Raw genomic sequence first — 14,495 nt, 5'->3', positions numbered from 1 at the left:
CCCCCTCTCTCGGCCACTCTCCCTTCCCCCTCAGCTACCCCCCCTCCCACCCCCAGACCTCCGGAGCTTGCCCGGGATAGGGAAGGGGTGGCTTCGGGCAACGAGACTGCGGGCTAGAAGGGAGTGGTGGAAAAGGCGAGGCGGGCGGTCCCCTCCTCCTGGCCCGCTGGCCCTAGGCGGAGAAACCAGCGAGAAGGAGCTGCGGGGGAGAGCGCCCCTGAGCCGCGCCCCCTGCCGGCCGGAGGGCGGCCAGGCGCCGAGTCTCCGGTCCCGAGCGCGGCGCGCACCTGGCACCAGCTACCCCGGCCAGGCTGGGCCGGCCGGCGGGGCCGGGCCCGGGCAGCGCCGGGTGTAGCTGCGCTCGCTGCTTAAGAAGCGCTTTGCTGCCCTCGGGTTGTCTCATTTCTTCCTGCCAAGGCGGCGGGGGAGGCTCTCGATCGCCCGTACGGCACACACGGAAGCAGGCTCCGTAACTCGGCTGGCTCGGCTCGGTACCGCGCTCCATGGTTCGAAAGGAGCTTTGCAGGCGCCGTGGGTTTGTTTATCCTCGCAACGATCCCGAGGAGGTGGGGGCTATTATTTACCCCCGTTGTACAGAGGAGGACCCTGAGGCAGGCAGGCGAAGTGAACTCGCCCCGGGGCGCCCGGCTGGGACAGGATCTGAAGCAGGGTCTGCCCGGCTCCGGGCCCCGGGGGTCTACTTGGCCGAGGCCGCCCGGGCGCTTTGGGAACCTCCCGGAGCGCGTCCGTGATGTGCCCGCGGGCACCCGGCTAGGAAACGGGAGTGTCGGGGTGGAGTCACCCTCCTCACCTTTGGATCTGCCCTACCCCCAAGTTTTACTGGTCCTAGGCATGACGTAGTCGGACCTCAGACTAATGAGCTGTATGACCCTGGGCAGATGGACCTCAATTTCCTGTAAAATGGGGAGGTGGGCACTCGCGACTTAGGGTATTACAGGTACTGTGACGCTCCAGGGAGAGAATTCGTAAAGCTTTCTTTTGTAAAGCGTATAAAAGTTCACGTAGATACTACTGCGTACCTTAGACCCGAACTACCTTGCCCATTGCCATGGGGACTCTCCTTGTACCCCCTCTTTCCCCCGCCTGAAACTCAAGCCCACTGTTGGTCCTCTGTTAGGCAGTCCTAGCTCAAAAGAATAAAGATCTTTGGTCTAAAAATGACCATCCAGGCCCTCTCGGGGTTCTTGTCCGCCCCTGGCACTCTGGTGCCAAGTCCAGCAGGGTTCTAAGCCTTGAACCCAGTGCCAAGTGGTGTTCCACACATACTTGTTGAACCAGCGAATGAACAATTAAAAACAACACTGTGAGGGGAGATGGTTGAAACCCAGTTTATTAGACCAGAGGAGTGTCTCACCCACCATCCTGCTGGCTGTCACCGCAGCTGCTTAGAGCATACTTCCTCCTGTTTCTCTACAGGGAGGTCTGCTCTCTGTCCAAGTGACAACCAGGAACCAGGTATTTATAGACTCCCAGCAATGTCTTCCTCCGAAATCCCTACCACTCCCCCAGCACAGGGATGGAGAGGGGAGAACAAGTATCTCCTAGAATTATGTCAGTGGCCTCATCCTCATCATCAGAGGCTATGTTGGCTGGGGCCTTCCCCCAGGGAGCTCTAAGCAAGAGGGCCTTAGGATGGAAGGGATATTTCTGGACCATCTGAGATAGAGAAAGATGAATTGGAAGGTGCAAACCTCTATTTTCATCTTATTTCTCAGGGGGAGGATGGGGAGATAGTGTAACAGCATGAGCTCCCAACGCTTCCTCTAGTCCTATCTCATTATGAAGTCCAGCCTTGTCCCTAAAATCTGAGCAATGGAGGTACAGGCTTGGACCCCAGGTAAGAGAGGATGGGTAGTCAGTAATGGGGAGAATTTGACCCTAGCCGACATAGCCTTGGGGATGAGGGCCTTAGACACTATCTTCTAGCCACCTATATATTTTTCAGTGGCTACCTTTAGAAACTATGGGTTGTTTCCCACCCTTACGCTGTCCCTGACACCTTATCTCCATGCTCCAGGGATTCCATCATCTATAATTCACCCTGATTTGGGGCCAAGAGGGAATATCTATCCTCTGAGCTAAGTGCCAATTCTCTGTGTCCACCCCTTCCCCCAGGAGGAAAGTCCTAGTCAGAAGGGGGATAATGGGACTGATGGAAAGGAAGGAAGAGGCCTTAAGGCTACAGGGAGGGCAGAGAGTGCTCAAAGCATAGGTAGGTTGGGGGGCAGGCCAGAAAGAGGCAGAGCTTATGATTCACAGCTTCCTTTATGTCCAAGACAGTGAGAGAGTTACAATGCGTACGTCGTCTCCTTGTGCTTCTCAGGGGGATGTGTGTACACAGTACAGACACCGGAGGAGAGAGTCCAACACTTTATACAGGTGAAGGCATTCAGAGGGATTGGTAGTAGGTTGGTAAGAGAGACAGAAGGAGATTTGGGAGGAAGTAGGGATGGGACTTAGAGACACAGGGGATGGGGATGGGAAGGGCAGACAGATAGAGGCGTAAGGAAGGGAGTATATACAGTTATAGCAATATAGAGTCTGTATCATATAGAAATAGAAAATGCAGATGAAGTCATAGAAAGAAACAGATGGAATAGAGGACAAAGACTTGGGGAAGTTCCATAAGAAAATTTATGGATGTGGCCCCATGCAAGGGACCCTTGGAGGGAGGAACTGGGAGTTAGGAGAGAAATAGGTGCCAGTTCCCCTCTCCCTGAGTTGGGAATCAAGTGTCTACATCTTTTTTCATGGAATGAGGGTGAGGGATCCCATTCAAAAATTTCTCTGATTTTGGGGTAGGACCAGGACCAATGTTGGCATGAAACCTGTGCCTCATCCTGTCCCAAGTCCCTCAGGGAACACCATCTATTCCTTGACCTCTGAAGGGCACCCAATAAGTGTAAGGGAGAGAGGGCCAGGGGCCTCAGTTCCTGCCCTTGTGATTTAAAACTGGAGGGTAGGGACACTACTGAAAGGGTCTCTTAAGGCTAGGGAAGCCCTCCTCCCCCATTAGCCCTCCCTCCTAAGGTACATTCTGTGTCTGGGGCCCAGTTCAAGACCCCTATGGAGTCTTTCCACTCATGTCGTCCCTGCTGGAAGAGCTTCAGTGAATGGTGAAAGCAGGATGAGAATGGATGTTCAAACAGACATAGGTCAGGCTAGGAGCAGGGGGAGGCAGCACAGGGCATAGAGGGACAGCCTGGGGTCCCTTGCCCTTTCTCTTTGTAGTTTATTTCTGTTGTTATTTGTTTTGTTAAAAATAAAAATGTATGGACATGGAGGGCAAGGGAGTAGAGAAGGGCACTGGACTCAGAACCCCCTTCCACCAGTTCTAGGAGGGAAGGACTTTGAAGGGAGTTGGGAGCTGCCCTTGAAGTGGGAGGGGCAGTGATAAGCCCCAGGGCAGGTGAGCAGCTTGATCTCCCAGGTTTTCCTTGCCCTCCTCTTCCCTCCCAGGCCTTTGGTATGACGGCTGGCAGGGCTCAGCAGGTAAAGTCCTCAAAGGTGCCTCGGGTCGGATGGTGAGGTAGGATGTTGGCGGCATATGTCATCCCAGCAGGATGGCCCCGGAGGCTCTCACAGGGGTTCTGGGGAGGGGGGAGAAAGAGCAGGGAAAGAATCACTAGAAAAGCAAACAAAGGGAGTCAGGGTGAAAAATATATTGGACTTTGGTTGATGAAGAATCATGGCAAAGGAAGACTAGGAGTAATTTTTTTTACTTCCCTGTCCTTCACCTTCAATATCCACTCAAATGACTGAATCTTATTGATCCTTTTTTCAAAATGTTTTTTTTTGCTCTAACATATATTTCTATTGCCACTATCCCTGTCATAACTGTTATTCCTAGATTGTTCCTAGATTAATAATTTCTAGAATGATTAATTAATACTGCCTTATTCCTAGATTATTACAGTAGTCCCTGAGATGATCTTCCTGGTATCTGCCCCTTCTGTTTAATTCTACAAACCCAGGTCTTTGAGGTCTTTTGACCTTCAAGGTAGGTATAAGGTCTTTGAGGGCAGAATTTATTTTTAACTTTTGTCTCTGTATCCCCAACACCTACAGTGCCTTGCATATAGTAAGTGCTTAAAAAATGTTTATGCACTGTTGAAGAGTCAAAGCAGGGAATAATTTTAGGGAAACATTGGGGAGAGTATTATCTTTAGGGTCACTTAGAGGGAAGCGTAGATAGATAACGTTGGGATTCCAGTGAGACCAGTGGGGAATGAGAGAAGGAAAGAGAATAGAGGAGGTTTTTGGTGTGTATTAATGTGGGAAAGGAGAAGAGAGAGCATCTTATTCAGGGTCTCTTACATGTCGCTTGACATCATCCAGGCTGAGGGCTACACCCTTGTCTGCACTGTTCCTTTTAGACTCCTTCTGGCACCTGCCCCGACGGCACAGCTTGTGCTTAATCACCTGGATGGAAGAGAGAAGACCTGCAGTGGGGATGGGGGTCTAGCTAGCACTACCCAATTTGGATCCCCAAACACATCCTCTTCTAACAAGTCCCCCTCCCAGTCTCTAGCATCCCCATGCCCATCTCGCTGCCATCTGTTTGCTCCCTTCTCACCTCATAAGCATAGTCGAAGAGCTCCAGAACAGTCAGGATGCTTGCGCCAATGAACAATCCCATCTGACCCCCAATGTCACCTAAATAGGGAGGCCACCAGGCCCACAGAGTCCATGGCAAAGCAGTGGGATAAGGCATAGGGTTACTGGAGTTGGGCAGAGTGGATTGAATCAGGAGGCTATCAGTGGAATTGGAGAGGGGTCCGTGGAGTTAGGAAAGGGTCAGTGGTATCAGACATACTTTGCTGGAGTTGGGAGAGAGGCTGGCAATTAAGTGCATGCAAGTTCAAAATAATATTCAAGTCAACTTTTAGTGTATCTGCCCCAGCAAAAAAGCGCATAGGTAACACCTGTTTCACCTCATGATAACAACAGCTTGCCCTTACTCTACTCACGATAACCAACAATCTACATTCTACCCAATATGTTAGGGGAATAAAGGTTAGAACTACTTGTGAAAGTAGCTTAATCAATAGGGACAGGGAGATGTCACTGAGGTCCAGGAGAGGCCAGTGAGGATGGACAAGAGAATGGAATTGGTTTGAACTCCCTGCTTAAGGACTAGGGAATTAAATTAGCCTTGGGTAACAGACCAGGTGGCAATTTCCCCACTAGCTCACCAAGGAGTCCTGCAATCTCATAGGCTTTTTTTTGTTCAATGGTCTCATAGTTCAAGACTTCAAAAAAGATGTCCAGCACCAGGATGTTCTCCCTGCAGTGGAGAAAGTGGAGGAAAAAGAGGGACAGGGAAAAGGAAGTGAAGAATTAGTATGGATGATATTCTTCCTGTTTTCTTGTTCTTTTTAACCTGGCCCTCACTCCACATCATTTCAATTTTTCAGCTTCCCAACTCTCATATGACTTCTCTGACCATCCCTGTGTGTGCTCAGCCTCTTCCTATAGCAGCAGATAGAAAGATCTGATATTTCAGCTCCATTCTCCAAAGAAGCCCCATTCTGTCTAGTGTTGGCGCAGCCACATTAGGCACACACTGGTCTATCTTCACACCCTACACCCATCTCTCAGGCCCAGCTCTAGCCCCAGCCAAGACTCTCACCCAATGTACTGCTCCGACTTGTTGAACTTTTTGGCCAGATACTTGGCTGAGGCTTTGCTGGGAATCTTGACCATGGACAGCTCCTTCCCATAGCGAGTCAGGTTACAAGGCATTTCACACACACAGTAATCCTGGTCCTTCTCCACCAGGAAATCTGGGATAGGGGTCCAGGGGACAGGAGGAAGTGGAGTGAGCCAGGGCACTGGAGACCACTGACCCCATTCTAGGAACTGTGTTTTCCCCACTGTCCCTCAAACAAAAAGATGCATAAGCTATTTGTTCTTTGTCTCTGTCTCTGTCTCTGTCTCTGTCTCTCTCTCTGTCTCTGTCTGTCTGTCTCTCTGTCTCTCTCTGTCTCTCTGTCTCTCTCTCTCTGTGTCTCTCTGTCTCTGTCTCTCTGTCTCTCTCTCTCTCTCTCTCTCTCTGTCTCGGTCTCTCTGTCTCTCTCCATCTCTCTCTCTCTCTCTCTCTCTCTCTCTCTCTCTCTCTCTCTCTCTCTCTCTCTCTCTCTCTCTCTCTCTCTCCCTCTCGGGGAAGGGGCTCAGCAAAACTATGATTGGAGCAATTTTTGTCTTTAGTCCCTCATCATCCCCTACCCCTCATGTCTCCTCCCCTTCTCTATCACCCTAATTCTAAACCTGTCTTCCCTAGTTCAACTCTCTGTCCTATCCTTCCATCCTAATATATCCATATTTACCAGTCTTAGGTCTTATGCCCATAGTGCCCAGTCTGTCCGCTGACTACTTTTGTAAGTGCACATTCACCTTCTAATAGGAGAGAGTAAAAAAGTGGAAAGGGGCTCTCCCAACTTAACACAGATGCATTTTCACAGAGGTCTTAAATTTATTTTCTAACTCTTCATGACCCTAATGTTTAAGATTTCAAGCCAGAAAGAAGAGGAATGGTAGAACTTAGTAGGGAGATATTTGGAGGCAAGTGGGCCTGAAATTAGTTTTGCCTTCAAATAATTCTTACTCCCCCATTTTCTTTTTAAGATATTTTTCCTTTGGGACTTCAGTGGAGGTCCAAGACCTCTCCTAGGTGATTGTTGGAGGATGAAGGATTTGAAAGAAAGGGTGATTAGGGGAGGGGAGAACAGAACTATAGTTCTTAACAGTGGAGGGGTAAGCTCACCCAGAGCAGGATCTGCACACTCCTTATATTGTTCAGGTGTGCAGTATGGGGCATCACCTACAAAGGAGAGAATTGAGGGGTGAGGAGAAGAAAGAATAAGTGAGAGGTAGATGACAGGAGACCCTTCCTACACAATCTCAAGTGAAAGGGTGCAAGAGGATAGTCAAATGGAAATGGAGATAGATCTAGAAATGGAGAGGGAAGGGGAGGGGAAGAGCCATATGGTACCTCTGTAAGTCTGCAATGGAGATTATTGGGGAAGGAATTATACACCACAGAGTTCAGGAAGTGGGGGAAAGCACATATTAGTCATATATGTTTGGTGAATGTGTGTACTATTGAATGGAGAATATTGAGGAGTTATGTGCAGGAGCAATTGGGGAGAAGACTATAAGGAACTATAGAGAATGTAAGGGCCAGAGGACAGCTGGGGCCTTCAGGAAGTAGTTGGAGAAGAAGCTATGAGGCAGTCAGCCAGGGGGGAAAACCTTCAGATCCTTCTAGGTGCATTCAGTGGGTGTGAGAAGAAGAAATTGGGGCTAGGGGCAGACCTGGCATGTGCACCATACGGCAGTTGCAGTTCTCCACTAGATAACGCGTTTCACAGTCAATTCGACAGGCTGTGATGCTGTACGAGTCGAAGAAATCTGAGTCCATGGTAACAGCTTTACAAGTACCCCAGGGTGGAGGCAGGTAGATGAGCTGTAGGGAAAATGGAGAAACCAGGGCTAATGGAGGGTAGAGGGGAAAATCACCTCAAAGGCCCCCTAACTAATGATGATGGGGATTCAGAAATCAAGTATTTTTCCTCCCTTTGGTAAACTCCCTAAACCCTAGATGTTTCTTTACTAATTTTGCATGGCCTGATTGACTAGCTTCCGTTCTAAATGCTTGGCCCCAATTCATCCCCTTGGTCTCCTTTACTTGGTTCCTTCCTCCAACCTGACTTCTATTCTTTCCCCAGTTTCCAGTTCTAATTCCTTTCCAGGTTCTAGATCCCAATCAGTAGACTGTTTTCTAATGTATGGCTTACCCGTTGCTCCTGGCAAGCCACAAAGGTCTGGAACCCAGGAGCCACACCAAAGCCTAGCTGGTCAATGAAAGGCGGCTCATCCTGACTGTGGATCTGCACCTTGATCCCAGCCTCGAAGGAAGTTTCATCTGTAACAGTAATGTCAGGAAACATGCTTACAAAAGGAAGGGTTCTTCTGACATGATTTTCTGACATAGTTTGCCCCCACCTTTCTGTATCCTGGAAATCATTATAGATGATTGGGAGTATTGAGGCTAGAATGCTTTTAAGGGAAGAGAGGTGGAGGGAAAATGTGGCTACTTGAAAGGAGTGAGGGTTAAGATCCCCAAGTTTCTCCTGAAGCCAAAGATCCATTAGGTCTAAAAAGATCCCTACTCAGCATTCTCATCTGCTTTTACTCATCTATAATTCTCTCTCTCTTCATCTTTTTCTTTTTTTCTCTCCATCTCTTTTTTCCCCACCTCTTCCTTTCTCTTGCTCTCTCTCCCTCCCTCCTATCTGTCCCAAGGCCCCTGAGAGCATATGGCAGGCAGCCTGAGAGAAGATGGAGTTATTTATAGAGCTGAGTGGCGGTTTCTGATAGAAAATGATGGCTGGTTACCTTGGAGAGGAACTGAGCCAGGATGGAGAGCAAGGAAAGAAAGGACAGATAGGCAGGCAGACAGACACTGGATGTCAAAGAAACAAAGATACAGAAAGATATACAAAGTGAAAAGGAAGTTCTCTACTCTGGATGCTATAGTCCCAACAGAGACGGGGAACTTGGGAGATGAGCACTTGGGGCTATGACCTGGGGAAGGCACAATGTTCAGGGCTTAGGTTTTGGGGAGTAAGTGCTATGATGAAGGATGGCTGGGAAGATGGCACCCTGAGTAGTGATGGCAGTGGCAGTTAAGTGCCCATACCCGTCTCTCCCCAGACTGGCAGGTACTCATCCTGTTGGATGTCCAGCATTATCTCTAGCCCGTTGCCTGTCCCACCCTTCATAGTCTTGAGCAGTGGCCTCCCATCCTGGCCTGCGTTGAATGTGTAGCATTTTCCATAGCGTGTAAAGACCTGGTGGGAGGCAGAGAGACAAAACCTGAGCCTGAGCCCCTTCCCCTCTAGAACCTTCTTGTCCCCCAGTACTAAGGCAAATTACCCTTGATTTGCCCAGACTCCTGACCCCTAGAACTATTTTATCCTTCTGGAACTAGCCTGCCTACCTAGATCCCAAACCCTCCTGCCACACAGCACAAAATATCCCCTGCCCCTCAATGTGACAGTGCCATTCCCTCTGGAATAGGGCCCCCTTCAAGTCCCAGTCCTTCATGTCCCTCCCCCATAGATCCACCACCCTGTATCTCTTGGCCAATAACCAACGTTCCTCTCCTCTCCCATAACCTTAATCAATTTATCTCATTATCAGTTATAGCACAAACCAAGTTTATCACCTAATCCCTCCCCATACTGTCATGCCCATTTCTGCCCCTTGGGCACTAGGAGCCCAATCAGTAAGCACACTCACCAGATCCTGTGTCAATATGCCAGCCACAACCTAATGATAACCAAGACTATCAATGCCTTTGGCCCAAATCCTTGAACCCCAAAGTGGAGAAAGGTCACTTTAGCCATCCCATGCTCTATCTCTCCTGAGGAACTCCCCTTGTTCCTTATGCTTCTCTCATTACAGAAAAAGGTAAGGACAGAAACAAAATCAATATGCTGGGCTTGGGCTAGGTTTACCTGAATACCTTTTGATAACTGGTACCTCAGCCCTTCCTGGCTACCTCCTGGGGTACTAAGTACCACTAACCAAGGAACACTTGAGAAGTCATTTCCACAGAGGGCCCGGAAGAACTCTCTGCTCACAGACAGAAAGGCCCTTGACCTATAGTGTTTATTCCATGGCCCCCACTTCTCATGCCTTTTGATCTTCTCAGGATCCTCTTAGGAGAAAAGAAGCATGGTCTGGTGGATAGAGTACTGGATGGAGTATCATTGGATTTGAGCTCTAATGAACTTGGTTCAAATCCTACCTCTGACATTTACCAGCTATGTGACCATGGGCAAATCACAATCTCCCTGTGTTCCAGTTTCTTCATCTATAAAAGGGGGATAATAATACCCCTAGTACTTACCTCACGAGGTTGTTGTGAGGATCAAATGGGATAATATATGGAAAATATTTTACAAACTTTAAGCACCTTATAAATGTCCATAATTATTAAACCAATGTTCCCACAGAACTAATTAAGAATAACAGTTTTCCACAATCTAAGGGTGTGTGGTTATAACCAGGGTACTGTTACCCTTGAATAGTGTAGAGTCCCAAAGAATATTATAAAATTACTATAACTCAAGGGTAATTAAAGTGTGTGTGTGTGTATGATCTGCTACTTTGCCAACTGAGTGAAGCCTATGGACTCCTCAGAATAATGTTTTTAAATGCATAAAACAAAATACACAGGATTACAAAAGAAACCAATTAATACTTTAAAAAACTGCCACCAAATTACATTTTTATTTAAAGTTCATAGACCTCAAATTAAAAACCCCACGTAAAGAGAGAGCTTAGGAGAAAAAGAGAAATGAGTATGGTAGAGTCAGAAATGAGGAAGAAAAACACCATTTCTTTGCTGATTCCTAATCCCCACCCTCAGAAGAGTCCAGGGTCCCAGAATCTAGAGATCCTTAGGACACACCTGCTGACCTTCCCCACAACCAGGAAAAATACTCTTTTCCCTCATTTTGTGGATTAAGTCCAGCTAGCATAACCATAGGATCTGAGACTCTTAAATTCTTCTGTCTTAATCCCAAATCAAAGCCCAATGACTTGCCAACCAGACCCAGAGGAGTGTGGTAGTAATCTGAAGTCTTCTTGAATAGAGTCAGACCCCTCCGTCAGGAAGATCATTAGGTATTGCTAAGGTATTGTGGTATCCTAGAGAAAGCAACAGATTTGGGGTCAAAAGACCTGGGTTCAACTCTTAGTTCTGTCATTTACTTGTGTGACCTTGAATATGACACTTCTCCTCCCTAGGCTCCAATTTCTTCATCTACAGAACTGGAGAGGGACAGGAAAAGGGCAAGGAAGTCAAAGATAGAAATTAAGGTCCCGTATATACCAAAACATTCATATGAGCATTCTTTGTGGTAGCAACAAAGGAGTTGTCCATCAATCGGGAAATGCCTGAAAAAAAACCATGGCATATGTATGTAAAATAATGTTCCTGTGACAACTATGAAGAAGTCAGAGAAATGTGGAGATCTATATGGACTGAAGTAGTAAAAAACAAAACAAAACAAAAAAAAAACAACAGAACCAAGAGATTAATGTATATAACAACTATAATCATGTAAAGATTGCTAAAAAGAAGTTGAACTCTCAGTAGTGGAAAACCAGCAAAGTTCCCAGAGAAGAGATAATGAAACATACCTCCTTCCTTACAATGGACAGGACTACCAGGACAGAATATTGTATACAGTCTCTGTACCAGACAGTATCTGTATTCTATATTTCTGCTTAATTGTTTTCCTTTGTGACAAGGGAGCATTCATTCCAGAAAGAGCAATGAGAAAAAATCTGATATGAAGACAAAAGGCATTAATAATTTTTAAAATAAAAAATAAGAATTAGGTGATTTCTAAGAATGTTTTCCTTTTTATTATTTTATGATTCTGGTAAAAGTGTCTCATTTACTAATTTTTCATTAATTTGTTTATTCAGTATTTGAATATCTAACGTGTCCTATGGAGGATTTTCAGGAAGCAAAAGATTCAATATCTATCACTAGTTGGGGAAATAAAGGGACTAAGTGAGGGTGGGGGGTGGGGAAAAGGGGGAATGAATTTTAGCCCATCATGCTATGAGATACTATTGCCACCTGGTGGTTCCAGATGAGAAGTGCCAGCTTATCCCTGGGCACTGACATAACCCTTCTCCCTAAATCCTCTCTTCTCTACTCCTGATGTATCTATTTCTGTAGGATCTTTTGTTTATTCTTATGGGCTTGGGAGCACAATGGCTATACTTCTACCAGGTCTCCATTCTTTCTGATGAGACATAGTCTGTCCATCCCCCTATTTCTCCTGCCAAGATTTAGAACCTAGACTTTAGAGAAAGGGAACAGAAAATGTTTTGAGAAGTCAAATAATTGGTGTCTTGGAGAGAGGACAGGTGTCATGGTGACCTCTGACCACACCAACTGTACAGACTCTGGAACTCTTAAGCAAGATTGGGGCTGGGATTCCTTCTGAGAGTGGAACCCCAGGAACCCGAATGATTCCCAGTACCTAGTACTAGCAACCCTTTCCCCAAGGATTCAGAATAGTTGAAGATGGAGGGAAGCCAGCCATGGGAAGATCATATCCCATTACTGGTCACATATAGTCTTGACCTTGTGAGATGCAGTAATACATACACACACAAACACACACACACACATACACACACACACACACACACACACAACATGGCGGGGATAGAAGACAGAACTTTAGAAAAGCACTAGAGAAGAATATATCTCTGTATGGGCCATTAATGCCCAGGAAGCCTTTGTCTCTGGTCTTGATGCCATGAAAGAGGGAAGCAATTAATTGTCTGCCCACTCCCTCTCCCCACCTCTACCTTGTAATAGACCCTGGCAGAAGCTCCTGATTCCTCTTCTCTTTTGTCCCTCTGTCCACCAGATTCCTGGATATGGACCAAACCTCAGAGGATCCTAACCTCAAATCCTCTCTTTCTTTCTTTCTTTCTTTCCCTTCTCAGATTCCCACTTTCAAGCCCTGTCCCAAAGGCCCTGAAACAGATCTATCATCTAGAGATGGACTGGAGGCAAGGGTAAAGCTTGCAAAGGTCTTTTTACAGGAACCAACCCCTCTCTTAGGGGAAGGGCATTGTGGAGGGGAATTTCGTAGGACACAGATCAGATGCCACTTGGAGTAGAAGCCATTGGGATGATGCTCATGCCCCTGGAGGTAATGGGAAGGCAGGCCCCATGCTCTCTGGGTTGTTGGGGATGAAGGGGGATGACCCTGACTCACCACAGAAAAGTTGTGGGGGCCACAGGGGCCCCCTCGATAGGAGCAGTAGAGCAGCATGTCCTCCAGCCGGTGGCAGGAGCGATTGTAGAAACGGTGCAAGTTGAACGGCTCCCCAGAGAAGGCATCAGGGCCTGGTGGAGCAAGGGGCACACCAGGGTCTTCCCCATCCTCCAGCCCGAGCAGTGGGGCCAGGTAGAGCAGGTCAGGATAGCTGAGCTGGGATAACCGCACAGCATTGGTGTTGCAAAAGGTAACTGCTGGAAAGGCCAGCTCAGAAGTGGAAACCTCATCCAGCAATGTCACATGTGGGTAGCTTCGGTAATAGGTCACCCGATCTCCTACCTGGTACAAAAAGGTGCCCAGTGCCAGGGCAAAGGCCGCAGCCCATAACGCCTGGCGTGGCCCTAAGCCTCCTGACACAAAAACATGGCTGGCACCATGGAGGGTACAACTGTTGGCAAAGGCCACCAAGTCCATAGCTAAGTCTTCCTCTTCCTCCTTTGCCTCTTTCTCCTCTTCCTCTTCCTCCTCTTCTGACTCAGATTCAGATCCCTCTTTCTGCTGTTGGTTGGAGCCCCAGCTGTCTCTTATAGTCCCCGGGTCCTCACCCGAGGAGAAGGACAGAGAACAGAAAATTTGGATGGGCATCTTGGGGAGATCAAGGGAGGGATGATGTCCCCGGGACTGAAAGGATGGAAAGAGGAAAGGGGAGGAGCAAGAAGAAAAGTGGGTAAGATGCCCAGGCCTGGACTAGGGGCAATGCCAGCCAGTCGTGCCTCCAAGCAGTCCAGCTGTCTGTGCCTGAGCCCTTAGTGAGAAACATAGAGGGAGAAGAGGGAGGGAACTTGGGGGCGGAGCCGGGGAAGAGGCAGAGCCGTTCAGTCATCTATGCTGCTGAATAATTGATGGCCTATAAGAAGAGGGAGGTAGTGAGGAGTGGAGCCTACCACCTTCAGCTAAGGGATGAGGAACTGGCTATGAGAAGGCCACTCACAACTCCCATCCACCCACCCGCACAGACAAAGAATCCTGGAGGATTCCAATTGCTTAAACGAATGACCAGTGCTCCTTGTTTCTACCTCCCCCATGAAATACAGAGGGTCCTGGTCCAATAATCACTTGTATCTTTGATCTAGCCACAGTAACTGACTCAGCAAATCCCTCTTCCCCTTCCCCTCCCCCCCACAAATACCTACACCCCAGGTTCTGATTTAAATCACTCTCCAAACCCATAATAATCATTTTCTGGATCTCATCCTGACCTAGTCCGTCCTCTGAGCCTATGGTCTCCAGTTCTTTCTAAATCACAGCACTTAACTAACCTCTCCCTATAACTCCCCTCCTATTTTTCTAGTCCCTTCTATTGGACTCTTACTCCTCTCCTCATCCATCCTACAATAAATCCAACTGATGCCTCCCCCCCTTCCCCCGCTTTCCCTTTCCCTCTGTGGCTTTTAGGGCAGCCCAAAGATCCATTAGCACAAGTCTTTCAGTGACCACAGACTCATTTGTAGCTAGATATTTCCCGGCATTATGGTGGGTGGAGGTGGGGGTAGAACCCCCTCAATCACCTAAAAAGCTTCCTGGCTGCTCTTCCACCTCTTTGCCTGCACCATCTTCTCCCCCTCAACACCTCCCAACCCCCTCCCC

The 14,495-nt window shown here is 47.8% G+C and overlaps 1 protein-coding gene across 3 annotated transcripts in view; it reads right to left on the bottom strand.

Annotated features, from left to right (window-relative positions):
* Window positions 1-3,197: 3,197 nt before the first annotated feature.
* Window positions 3,198-14,495, bottom strand: part of ASIC1 (acid sensing ion channel subunit 1) — a 30,993-nt gene continuing 19,695 nt past the window's right edge. Inside the window, exons 1-10 of one of the 3 annotated variants that reach the window (XM_072654655.1) lie at window positions 12,846-13,590; window positions 8,726-8,876; window positions 7,821-7,948; window positions 7,339-7,489; window positions 6,788-6,844; window positions 5,654-5,807; window positions 5,217-5,308; window positions 4,598-4,677; window positions 4,339-4,443; window positions 3,399-3,611 (exon numbers count right to left, since the gene is read on the bottom strand). In XM_072654655.1, coding sequence (XP_072510756.1) covers window positions 3,507-3,611; window positions 4,339-4,443; window positions 4,598-4,677; window positions 5,217-5,308; window positions 5,654-5,807; window positions 6,788-6,844; window positions 7,339-7,489; window positions 7,821-7,948; window positions 8,726-8,876; window positions 12,846-13,493 — 1,671 coding nt within the window. In that variant the 5' untranslated portion in view covers window positions 13,494-13,590 and the 3' untranslated portion in view covers window positions 3,399-3,506. Of the gene's footprint in view, window positions 3,612-4,338; window positions 4,444-4,597; window positions 4,678-5,216; window positions 5,309-5,653; window positions 5,808-6,787; window positions 6,845-7,338; window positions 7,490-7,820; window positions 7,949-8,725; window positions 8,877-12,845; window positions 13,591-14,495 lie in introns of those variants that run through there. The other 2 variants (XM_072654656.1, XM_072654657.1) reach the window with 2 other exon arrangements.

The sequence above is a fragment of the Notamacropus eugenii genome, chromosome 3, assembly GCF_028372415.1.
Source record: "Notamacropus eugenii isolate mMacEug1 chromosome 3, mMacEug1.pri_v2, whole genome shotgun sequence".
In the NCBI taxonomy this organism is placed as follows: domain Eukaryota; kingdom Metazoa; phylum Chordata; class Mammalia; order Diprotodontia; family Macropodidae; genus Notamacropus; species Notamacropus eugenii.
Note: the sequence above shows the minus strand (reverse complement) of the source record. Positions and strands in the feature narration are given on the sequence as shown.